Genomic DNA, 12,806 nt, shown 5'->3' with positions numbered 1-12,806 from the left:
CAGAACAGTACTCTATTACATAATTTGACTGTCCACACACACACACACACACACACACACACACACACACACACACACACACACACACACACACACACACACACACACACACACACACACACACACACACACACACACACACACACACACACACACACACACACACACACACACAGCCCCATGCAGGATAACAAGGTCAGTAATATTGTCAGTGGAGCAAGTCAAGGAAAAGTACCTCTTCAGTTCATCTAAAATACACTCTTCTCCGTATTTATTTGGACAGTCAAGATTTGTTCTTTTTTTGCTTTATACTCCAGCATTTTGGATTTGAAATCAAATGTTTCATATAAGGCGACAGTAGATGATGTCACCTTTCATTTGAGGGTATTTTCATAAATATATGTTAACTAAGCAAGTCAGTTAAGAAGAAATTCTTATTTTCAATGACAGCCTACTAGGGAACAGTGGGTTTACAGCCTTGTTCATGAGCAGAACGACAGATTTTTACCTTGTCAGCCAGGGGATTCAGTCAAGCAACCTTTCGGTTACGGGCACAACGCTCTAGCCACTAGGCTACCTGCCGGCCCATATCTAAAACGCCCATTTGAAGAAGTCATAAACATTTGGACAAATTCACTTCTAGTGTATTAAAGTAGTAAAAAGTGTAGTATATGATCCCATATGTATAGCAATGACTACATCACGCTTGTGACTCTACAAACTTGTTGATGCATTTACATCTTGTTTTGGGTTGATTCTGATTATATTTTGCTCAATAGGAACTGATTGGTGAATGATGACTGGAGTACTGTAAATACGATTTTTCTGAACAGTAAATTAGTCCTGACAATGCCATGACTAAGAAAAATCATAAATGAATCATGATGAGTGAGAAAGTTACAGAGGTTACAACAAAACATGCTAACCTCTCACCATTACCAATAACATGGGATGTTAGCATTTTTGGGTGGGTATGATCTTTGCGACCCAACACGTTTGTAATCACAAGCTTGATGTAGCCATTGTGTACTAGGAATATGCGACCAAATACTAGACGGTTGACTACATTAATACACCGTAACTAAATTTGTCCAAATACATAAAGTGTTTTCTTTTCTAAATGGTTAAACAGATATTTATGAAAATACCCTCAAACAAAAGGTAATACTTTCGCATTGATTACAGAGCCAAACAAATGAAAAATGCTTCACTGTCCAAATAAATACGGAGGGGAGTGTAAATTATATGTTTCAATGAGCCTATAATCTTCTGACTGAAATGACAATGAATGATATCAAATCACATATCACATAATGGCTCTTTTATTTGCAAAAAGCTTAACTTCTATATTTACATTTTGTGCAAAAACATTTAAAGGTTTCAAGGACTTTACATCGTAAGTTAACCTCAAGGCACATACATGGGACAACAACAAGATTTTATCATGAGAAAAAAGAAATGTAACTTTGGTTCCTAAGTAGCATATTAGTTTATGTTGTTAAAGTCAAAACAACTCAATGTCGAAATGAAAAGCCATATTAGCCGAGAACCCCAAGCCAAATGACATGCATTGTTAATTTTCAGCATACTTTCTTCTGTCAAATGATACATGAACAAATAACCTGTCGTTGTTCATATTATTCCATTAATTCGACCCAGCAGCTGTAAGAGAAAGTGTTCATTATCCAAAACACAGAAAGTGTAATTGCTGAAGACTTCTAGTTTGCCGAGGACTTTTATGTTGGTCTACAAGGTGTATTTCACATGAGGGATTTGCCGTCAAACTGAACAAAGACAACTAAAAAATGTATTCAATTTTATTCACTTGGGTGCTTATTTTGATTCGACCTCTCAGTGATTTAACATAATTATTCCAATGAGAATGAATGAGCTTTAAGGAAATTACCATCAAAGCCTGAAACTAATAAACAGAGGTTACAGTCTCTCTTTTTCTTTCACTCTTTCTCCCTCTTTCTCGAATGTGTTCGGTCTAATTCCATTGGTCACGCCATTGCGTTTTGTGTACTTTCTTCAAATGAGGGAGGGAATTAAGAGTAATGTACTGCCACAAATAAACAACAAGGCTTGTCAGTCACTTTGTATCATTACCCAGCACCACTCAAGGCGTCGTTACGAATGAACAGGCTTTCATTATTAACTATGTGTTGGGTCTATTGCCGTCTGTCACTCGTCGTGTTTTTTTCCAACCAATATGAAAATATGTGCTTTCCATACAGTAACTATTCAATTACTGTCATTGTCTCTTTCACAGTTTAAACATTGCTTCTTCTCTGAAAAAAGTCCTTGAACAAACTAAGTGCAGTTAGCCGGTACAGTACTGCATAAAGGTAAGGCAATAAATGGACCTCTATCACGTCTTAGAACATTCTTTAATTTGGGGAAGTGTTGCAACAAGTTGGCCTGAAAGACTAACATTACATTGAAATCCTAATCACGAGTGAAAATAAAGATACTTTGCTGTGTGGGATTATTGTCAGACAGGCTGACTTTGCCACAGGCAGGTAGGAAGTGTTCAGTGGATACATAACCTGTTAAAGCACTACGGCCATGTAGCAGTCTGACCTTAGGTCAGTAAATGTCGGTGGGATGTTTTACATAACTTGCCATGCAGCAGTGTCAAACTGACCTTAGGTTAGCTTACGCCAGTGGGGATTATTGGACGTAACTTCTAATGTGTATCAAACTGACTTCAGGTCAGCTTCCGTTGGTGGGGCTTTAACACAGGGTGATAAACCGATATGTGTACGTTCGTAGACAAAGTGGAGACACTTTGATAACCACAGAAGAGCAACTGTTATTTCTAAATGAAACAAATGTATTTCTGATTTATAAATATACATTTGACTCAAAACCCTATGAAAGCACACATGAAAGCTTAAGCATCAACGTGAATAATGGCATTATAGTGTCTATTGCGTCATAAGTTCCCTACCAACTATTTCTGGATCTACTAAAGGAGTTATTACTAACGGCAGATATGCACTGGCATGGCAATTATTCAAAGAGAGACAAGACAACAGAGAATTTTGTCCATTAACGCCCGATCGCAAAACGAGCGTTCCACCCTTAAAATGGTGTTTACTATTAATACTTTCAAATTCTAGCCAAACCAATGCAATGTAGTGGTTTTTACGGTGTATTTAAGCCAGTGACTTGGTGCCCTGTGAATGTTAAACTCTTGTCATATGACCTTCCCCTCTCTCTCTCTCTCACTCTTCTCCCTCTCCCAGCTTGTGATTCGAACTGCCAAGTGAAAAATAACGTCTGCATATTTTCTCCCTTTTATGGATGAGGATTATGAGTGGGGCAGAGGGTGGGGGGGGGGGGAATCTTTGAACTCGGTCTGCAAAATAAAATCTTGTCAAAGCAAATAAAGTCTGAGTAAGAAGTGCATGATAAAGAATCCTCAGTGGCACCAGACATTCCTATCTGAGAGCCAACATTGTTTGGAATTGATGATGAATGTGTAGCTCGAACCAATCAATCAATTAATCAGTAGAATAGTCCATCCCATGTAGACAATAAAACACATCACATGCTACAGTTGGAAAGTCCTTCTATCGACACATTGTAAAGCAGATAACAGATAAACGCCTTGATTGTTTGTGATTCACTCAATTTTCATTTGATTAACAATGGAGGACAAAAGAAAGACAGAGGAATGTATATCTGTGAGTGTGTCTCCTACACATTCATCATCACGGCAGACACCACCCGGCAAAGACAAGACACGCAACACAACCTCATGGACCTCCGCCATGATAATATCCGTATCATTTAGCCGCTGAACAACAGAGCTGAGCACTGTTCATTTTAAATGATTCCATAAGTAGCTCCGCGACCATTAATACTCTAAACAATGCCATTTGAGAATGAGTAATGTAATGCATCTGAGGTAATGGACTCATAGGATGCTGGAGGTAAGGGATCTCAGACTACCGCTACCTCTCTCTCTACTCTATACTGACTGAGAAAACATGCCCCCTAGCGGCCACAACTGGAAAAACCTCCTGTGTCAATGGAGGCAAACGTATTTCCCTCCCATCCCTACCACATTGAAAAGTGTTCACTTAGTCCTGTTAAGGTAGTCTCCCTACCATCCCTTCCACATTCAAACGTGTTCACTTAGTCTTGTGGGGGCAAAAGGGGGTGTTGAAAAGTGTGCCCATTCCTCTGATGGGATTTCCACAAAAAGCTCATTTGAATGGCTGCTTACACTCTCTGTTGCATTTGGAAGTGCACTTTGATTCTTTAAAAAAATACCACCAGTGCTTATTTTCCACTGCAGTCTAATCAGCAGTGTTAGTTTTCCCAGCCCACTGTGTTATCTTAACTAGTGTTTCTGTGAGGGGGTGGCTCTGCACAAAGGCCATATTTTTGCTTCTGTGGTTAGCAAAGAGTCCCAGCCCTCATAGCGCCCAACAACCCAAAAACCTGACAGACAGGACACCGTTTGTCAGAACCAACCCAGCGTGCCGTGATTGTACAAATTTCTATGTACAGACAATACTTGAGCAAAAACCACTTACTGTATTTAAAACCCGCTGATTAGAAAAAACATATGTATTCCTTTTTTACTAAGAATAAAAAAGATTGCAGATAGAATTCCACATTATTGTCCACAGTATAAATTACATCGTAGACAGAACTTGGAAATATATATGGTACAGTATATTTAACTAGGTTTTTTTTCTTTTTCTGTCAGACAACCGGTGTGGGAATATCCTGTGAGAAGCATCACGTGTGGCAGAACTCGGTGCTGGGAACATTGCTGCTCTTGCAGTAGGCTAAGCTATTGTCACTGAGGTGGCAGTCTCTGAAGCCGATGCCTCCGTTGGGTGTGTAGATGGGCTGAATCCTGAAATCCCCTTTCAAAAGTTGCTCATTGTTCAGCGAGACTATCTGAAAGCTGGTCTCAGTCATTTCCAGTATAGAGTTATCCTTTTTGGTCCCTGCCTCGCAGTAGTCGTCTTTTCTCCTGCCCCGGTTGTATTTCCACTTGGACGACTCCGACCGGCTCTTCTTGTGCATGTGCCAACAAAACAGGCTCAGCAGTATTACCAGGACGACCAGGACGGCCCCACCGATCACCCCGGCCAAAAGGAGGGTGGAGTGGGCGTCCTGTTGGGCTTGCTCTGACCCTGTGGCCTTGTTGTTATTGGAGTTGGATGAGGACGACTTGGTCCTGGCCTCGGAGCATATTGTATCCTCGCCTGGGCGGTAGGAGTTGAGGGTGTCCAGTACGTACACACAGATCCGGTACACTGACTTGGGCTCCAGGTTGGTCAAGCTTAGCTTCCGCCTGTCCCCACTCAGCGTCCTCTCGCGGCTGACGTCGCTCATTAGGCTCTTGCCCATCTTGACCCAGGTCACCTTGTAGGCCGTAACGGTGAAGTAGGAAGCCCAGCTCACCTCGATGCAGGAGGCGTTGACCACGTGGAAGGATATCTGTAGGGGATCCTCGTAAGGGGGCAGGGGTCCAGCGGGGTGGGGAGGCAGGGCAGGGGGAAGGGAGGGCGATGTGAGGTAGGAGGAAGATGTGGAGATTGGGATGGAAGTGGTCATGGCGGTGGTAAGGAAGGTGGTGGAGGTGGTGGTGGGGAGTTGGGGGTGTGGGGGCGTAGAGCGCAGGGTGGGCCAGAGGTCGGGCTGGAGGTCTGTCCCGCCTGAGCACTGGATAGCATCCAGGGTGAGTTCTCTGATTGCCATGCCGCGCACCCTCTCAGGGCTCTGGCACATGAACCCGCGCACGTTGATGGAGCCTGGCAGCGACTTGAGCCACACCACCACCCATTTGACAGTGCAGTCACAGCGCCACGGGTTGTTCCGAACGGTGAGCTGTCTGAGGCTGATGAGGCCGTCAAAGACCCCCTGTGTCAGCGTCTGCAACTGGTTGTTGGATATATCCAGTCTCTCGAGCCTCTGAAGGTCAGAGAAGGCCATTACTGGAATATGGTCCATCTGATTATCCTGCAGGCTGAGCTTGACCAGGGACTGGGTCGGGAGGAGGGGTGGGGGGAACGTCAGAGAGTTACGAGCCAGCGCCAGCTCCCGGAGGGTGGACAGCTCCTGGAACGTCCCCGGGGCCACGCCCTCGTCCGTCAACAAGTTCCCATCCAACAGTAGGCGTTGGAGCCGCGTCACGTTCTGAAACGCTTCCTCAGCGATGACGGCGATGCGGTTCTCGTCTAATCGCAGCTCCTTGAGGTCCTCCGGAAGACCAATGGGGACACTGCTCAGGTGGTTCTTGGTGAGGAAGAGCAGCTTGAGGCTGACGGCCTCCCGGAACGCCCCCTCCTCCACCCCCACGGTAGAGATGGAGTTATCATCCAGGTGGAGCTCCTCTAGGCGGGGAAGCTGGGCCAAGGCAGCCCTGGAGATGGTCTGGATGTTGTTCTCCTGCAGGTGGAGCACCCGGATGTTCTTGGGCAGGTTGAGAGGAAACTCATCCAGCTGGTTGCCGTAGAGAAATACAGTCTCCACGGAGGCCACATTGTGTAGTTCCCATGGGAACCCAGCGTTATTGATCTGGTTATTGTGGAGGTAGAGGATCTTGTAGCCCTCTGTCACCCCCAGAGGTACCGATGTCAGGCTCCGCTCGTTGCAGTAAACAAATGTTTTGTCGCAGCGGCACTCCTCCGGGCACGAGGCTGCGGGGCGGCTGAAGTGCACGTTGAGGCTCAGGAGGACTGTCAACCAGAAACGCAGAAATGACCCCCAATTTTTATTCCACAGCCTGACATGAAACTCCATAGTGGAAAAACAGAAGGAGAGGAACGGCCTCAAAAAGCAACAACAACAAATGTATTAAAAAGGGAAAAGGATTGAAGGCGATGAAGTAAATCCCCCAAAATAGTCGACAAAAACGAAAGTCCTCTAAAATAGTTTGATAATGCTCAGTTCACTTCTTCACGGGGTGGTAGAACAGGAAGCCGTAGGGTTAGGCTTAATCCCCCTGTAATTGGTTAGTCCTCAGCTTTAAGAGGAAGGAGTGTCGCATTAGGAAGAGCAGGTCCTCTGACTGAAGCTGACTCTGACTCCATCCATGCTGATATATTAGACCATGGCAGGGCTCCACAGTCTCAGCTCCTCCTCAAACCCCAAGCCTGGGCCAATTTAATGCCAAGTCGCAGCTGAGAGCTACCGTGTCCGGGGCCTCCTTCTCTCCTCTCCTCGCCACACGCCCGTCAACGTCACACACTGCTGGTCCCCGCCCGGGGCAGCGTCCAGGTGGTGTGACATTTGGATCCAGAGACCTGTTCCACAAGACAAAAGAAAGGTGAGATAAGTGGGGGGGGGGTTCAGGGCAGGGGTGGTCTGTTTTTCTCCGTGAGAAAAAAAGAGCTGTCTATAACTCACGTGCACACAAAGGCTAAAAAAATTACTCTGTTTCACATACATATTCAGACCCATAAACACATAGATCGTAGACACACACTCACACACACACTCTCTCTCTCTCTGTCTGTCTCGCTCACACACACAAACATACTTAACCCGCACACAGATCCACACACACTGACACTCTCACACCTTTGAAATTTATGCACAGGCTATTTCTTTCACAATTTCAAACCGTCTGATAAAAATGCAGGAGCGTTCTAGCACATCCGGTTTAGCAGACATAAAGGGGCTTTCATTCCTTCCTCTCGGTCAAAGAGGAAAGAATATAATAGCTGCTAGAACAGCATGGACATTCTGCGCTTTCTACAACAACAAGTCAATGCCTCAGTGCTGAACAACACGCTAATACACACATTGCAATTATTTTGAGCTGTCTGAAACATAAATTAGACATAACGGAGACATAAAAGGAGAAAAAGCAACAGAAAGGAGATAAAAATACTGCCCGAAAGCAAAACTACTGCCTGAAAGAGTTATTGGGCAGCCCTTTGACTTGTGTGAAAACAGTCTCTTCTTTTTCTTTGCCTTTGTTAGAGCAGACAGTGCTTTGAAGTGGGAGCTGATAAACACATTGTGCTTACAGTAGACAGAGAGAGGTGTTGTTTTGCCTCTTAAGGTGCACCATGCACATTACATAAGTAGGCCAGACACACCACCAACCATCTCCAGCACATATACATGATATAAGGCACGGCAAAATGAAATGAAAGGGGAGTGTGTGGGTTGGCGGGGTGGGGGATGTATAGTGGGACTTTATACCAATCCCAGAGTGACAAACACAGCCTGTCAAATGAAATGGGATTGGAAAATAATTTAGCTCCTCCACCTGCGATAAATGATCGATACTGGACTATTTCTCAACATGGTTTAGAGGTTTAGAGCGGGCACAAGGCCACCGAGTTACAGTAAGGCCTCAGCTCCCCACATCCCAGTATTCGAGTTGCCCATCACACATGTTCCATCCAGAAGACCGAAAGATACTGCTTGTCATCAGTGATTTTAACTTAACAGGAGCACTGCACATGCCAATGCTCAATAGGCCCATACATTTAATAAATAATGGGTTTGATGGTCTGCATTTTATATAGGTCATATAGGATAGGAAGAATGGGCATAGGGGGAGATTAAGGTTATCTGCATTCATAGGTTGCTCTGTAGCCTGATGAGTGATGAGATGTGGCACCACTGCTCCTTATAAGGACGAAGCAAAACAATATGAAATAAATCTGTGATCTACTTTTCTAAATTGAAAAGAGCTCAATTTAATCAAATAAGCTTCAGGGGAAATAAGGAGCTATCACAAGCTGCAATAAATGTGCTGCCACAGCAAAAACATCTAAAATGATTATAGCTGCATAAATAAAGACTGTGGACATTGGAATGAATTGTGGGGTAAAAATACATCCAAGCACTGAACAAAATTCTCATATGGACACAATAAAGTTGGCCTTGCATGTGTCCAAATCCAAAAATGACATGGACAAGGTGTATGTGTGAACAGATAAAATAACGTTTTTCGGTTGAGGCCAGGTTCAATCCGATTAGGACTGGATTAAACGACAGAAATGCAATTAAAAGTTTTAAAAGGATAGGCTATTTAAAAGGCGATAAGAAGCGGATCAGGTGTAGGCTACTTCAAAGGCAGCGCAGTGAGTGGTGTTCAATTGAATGAATTATTACAAAAGGGATTGAGAGCCGTGCTGAGCATTGAGATTGCAAATGCAAACGAAGGCTTTGCTTTTCTCTGAAAAGAAAAACAAAAATCTAAAGCAGTGCGCTTTGTAGCTAAGCATTGATCTTTGACATCTAATAATGGATTAATAAATTATACAACTGATAAATAAAAGATAAAAAACGAACTGAGAATGTACAAATTGACCATATTTCCTTTAGAGATAGCAGAGGGTTGTGAGGAGAATAGAATATATTAGGCAGCAGTTTGGCTGGGAATAAAATTAGCACCATAGCTCTTAACAATGGCAGTGCTTCTATGTATATATATCCATAATAAATCACATCTAGTTCAATCTACTCATACAGCCTAACAAACTAGAACTCTATATAAACTATTTAAATAAGTTGTAGTGTAGTTCTTTATATAGCCTTTATGCTGCTATAAAACATTTGGGCTACTGTAGCCTACCTTAGACGAGGCTTTATCCACATTCATTGTATGCCCCTTACCATGTTCAACTCTTTTCTTTATCCTTCATGCAATCCTAGAATATGACCGTGCGCAATGATCCAGCGCCATTCGGTATTGTTTGTGCGAATCGCTTCCAAGCGCCCTGCCACCCGTGGGTCTACCGGACAGCATGCTGCCTGAGACGGGGAACAATCTTCTGCTCTGTCCGCACTTTTCTGCAATTCCGGGGCATGTAGCTCAACCTATGACTACACTCAGCTCAGCCCGCCTCAAAACCCTGGGCATTGCATTCGAGCGGGAGAGTGGGACTATCTGGACCAGAGGCAGCACCGACTTCTCTCGAAACAGTGAACACGCACTTGCCAAAGTATCCGAGTTGTTTTGGGGACGAATAACGTGCCTTCTATGCTCGGAATCCCAGAGAGATGTTTGCTAAAATGAATTCCGTTGATAGTGATGTGTGTGCAGTGCACCGCTCACCTCTGTCTTGCGCTCTCTCTCTCGCTCTCTTCTCTCCCTCTCTCATCGTCGCTCAGGTCCCTCCTACCCTACCCTCCCTGAATAAAGAATGCGTCTCCCGGTGCAGCTCGGAGAGAGATGGCTAGGAGCCACGTACTGCTCCTCCCAACACTGCTGCCTTCATACTTCCTCTGTTATCAGGGAATTTCAACTTTTTTTTTTCTGGAGAACTTTATATTCAGCCTATGCATTTGTCACTATATATTTTTCCTTTACACAATAGTTTCTTAGCAATGGTCCAAAACGCAACGACTAGACTGACCTGGATAAAGTAGCCTACATTTCCAGGCTCACTTCACATTTCTATTCGGTTTTCGGGACGGCAGACCTCTGCTTAATTCTGTCTACATTTACAGTCAAAAGTTTGGACACACGTACTCATTCAAGGGTTTTTCTTTATTTTGCCTATGTTCTACATTGTACATTAATAGTAAAGACATCAAAACTATGAAATAACAAATATGGAATAACGTAGTAACCAAAAAAGTGTTAATTCAACATATATTTTAGATTTTAGATTCTTCAAAGTACCCACCCTTTGCTTTGATGACAGCGTTGCACACCCTTTCATGCTCATTTTAAAGTTATGAAATGTGGCCTAAAGTTTGTGATTCATGTTTTTTTTATTGAAAGTGAATTACGCTGGTAAACACATTCTTAACCGCTCTGGTGACAAACACTTTTTGCCTTATCTCCATTCATCCACATGGCTGTTGGCTGCCCAAAAACAGAGGCTGTGGGAAAACCTATTTAAGTCAATAAATGCATTTATAAAATGTTATAAAACTATGTACTATTTGCTCGCTAGCTAACTAGATTGCTGGCTACAGTAGGCCACTTTGTAGGCTAACTCAACTGAGCAGCTATTTAGCTAACTAGGTAGCTAACTTCATATTAGCTAGAGATCTTGATGTAATGATTGTAAATTAAAAACAAAAATTGCAGCTCCGGCTGTCAGTAAAGGGAAAGTGTAGGCTACTGGATTGGATGAGTCATTTTGTGAGAGGAGATTATGAAAAAATGTAAATAGTCCGGGTGGCCATTTGATTAATTGTTCAGCAGCCTTATGGCTTGGGGGTAGAAGCTGTTACTAAGGAGCCTTTTGGTCCTAGACTTGGCGCCCCGGTACCACTTGCTGTGCAGTAGCAGAGAGAACAGTCTATGACTATGACAATTTTTTGGGCCTTCCTCTCACACCGCTTATTCTATAGGTCCTGGATGGCGGGAAGCTTTGTTCCATTGATGTACTGGGCCGTATGCACTACCCTCTGTAGCGCCCTACGGTCCGATGCCTTACAGTCGGATCCTATATGCCATGGGTTATATGTGTAGGTTTAGCTATGTTAGCAAACATTGTATACAAACATATGGTTAAACATCACACAAAATGTATAACTCTATTACAATTGGAGCAGGCTTGCTGTAGATCTGCTGGGTGTGCAGGGTTCTGTTTCAACCCAGCAATAACACACCTGATTCAACTTATCAAATTTAATGAGTTGATAATCAAGTGTGCTATTGCTGGGCTGGAATAGAAGTCTGCTCACCCAGTAGATCACGGATCAGTGGACCAAGGTTAGCCACCGCTGGTATGGAGTTTTCTTTTTTCACCTGAAAAGATGCTTCAGTAATGATTGCTTACTTGTTACTACTCCATGATCTATTGTTGTTTAGACTAAGATGTCTAATCTTTACATATGAGTTATCTTTTTTTGTACATTTTGAAGTATTGATTCTTTAAAATGTGAAGTGTTTAAACTTGTTTCATTTCTTAAGCTATTATTCAAAATGAACTAGTGTCAATGTTGATAAATCACTTATCACAATCCTGCAGTAAAAGGGGTTCTGTCGCTAATGTGTCTGTTTCTGTGTTGTTTTCTCAAATTAACATTTTATTTTTGTCTAGCTGTAAGATGTCCAATCGTTTTATTTGATTTTTACGCTCTCTCAGTATATTTATTTTTGATCTATGTTTTAAACTCTTACTGACAGTTGTGGCTGCTTTACTTGATGTATTGTTGTCTCTACCTTCTTGCCCTTTGTGCTGTTGTCTGTGCCCAATAATATTTGTACCATGTTTTGTGCTGCTGCCATGTTGTGTTGCTACCATGTTGTTGTCATGTTGTGCTGCTACCATGCTGTGTTGTTACTGTCCTATGGGCACCTGGAATCTGAGGCAGAGTATAGCTAAACTCACACATTTACATGTTGGGAATTTACATATTCTTAATGTAAAATGATACCAGTAGACAATGTATATAAGGCAAACCTTATACCAGATCTTGTACATACTTTTAAAGTGCTGACATATACAATTGTTTAGTGCAAATCCAACCTTGTAATTTAGTTTGAAAATATAAAAAATTTGGTTAATTTTATTCTATTTCAATAATTTTTCCAACGTTGCTAGCAAAAAAAATTGCAGTTGTTCCCATAGATAGACAGTACATCGTTTCTCTATGTGTCACTGACCTTGGATAAGCTAGCGACTGGGCTAACACAACTAACCTTTCAGGTCAATAATATGCTGTTTTTATAAAAAAAATAGTTGGCTTTAGAATTGTGAGAGAAATTGAACTAGCGAGTAGCTAGCTGGTTATACCTAGCAGCATACAAAGTTAGCAGACATTTTTTAAAAGAAACCTCTTTGTGGCTAGCTACTTCTTGTCCCTCTATGCTAGCCTTACAGCCAAATATCACTTCTGAAATGTAAAAA

General features: G+C 42.8%; 1 protein-coding gene across 4 annotated transcripts in view; it reads right to left on the bottom strand.

Annotated features, from left to right (window-relative positions):
• Positions 1-1,306: 1,306 nt before the first annotated feature.
• LOC129817257 (leucine-rich repeat transmembrane protein FLRT2-like) overlaps positions 1,307-12,806 on the bottom strand; it is a 35,469-nt gene continuing 23,969 nt past the window's right edge. The window contains exons 1-2 of one of the 4 annotated variants that reach the window (XM_055872315.1): positions 10,052-10,129; positions 1,307-7,277 (exon numbers count right to left, since the gene is read on the bottom strand). In XM_055872315.1, coding sequence (XP_055728290.1) covers positions 4,759-6,774 — 2,016 coding nt within the window. In that variant the 5' untranslated portion in view covers positions 6,775-7,277; positions 10,052-10,129 and the 3' untranslated portion in view covers positions 1,307-4,758. The other 3 variants (XM_055872313.1, XM_055872312.1, XM_055872314.1) reach the window with 3 other exon arrangements.

This window comes from Salvelinus fontinalis, chromosome 20, assembly GCF_029448725.1.
Source record: "Salvelinus fontinalis isolate EN_2023a chromosome 20, ASM2944872v1, whole genome shotgun sequence".
NCBI classification, from domain to species: domain Eukaryota; kingdom Metazoa; phylum Chordata; class Actinopteri; order Salmoniformes; family Salmonidae; genus Salvelinus; species Salvelinus fontinalis.
Note: the sequence above shows the minus strand (reverse complement) of the source record. Positions and strands in the feature narration are given on the sequence as shown.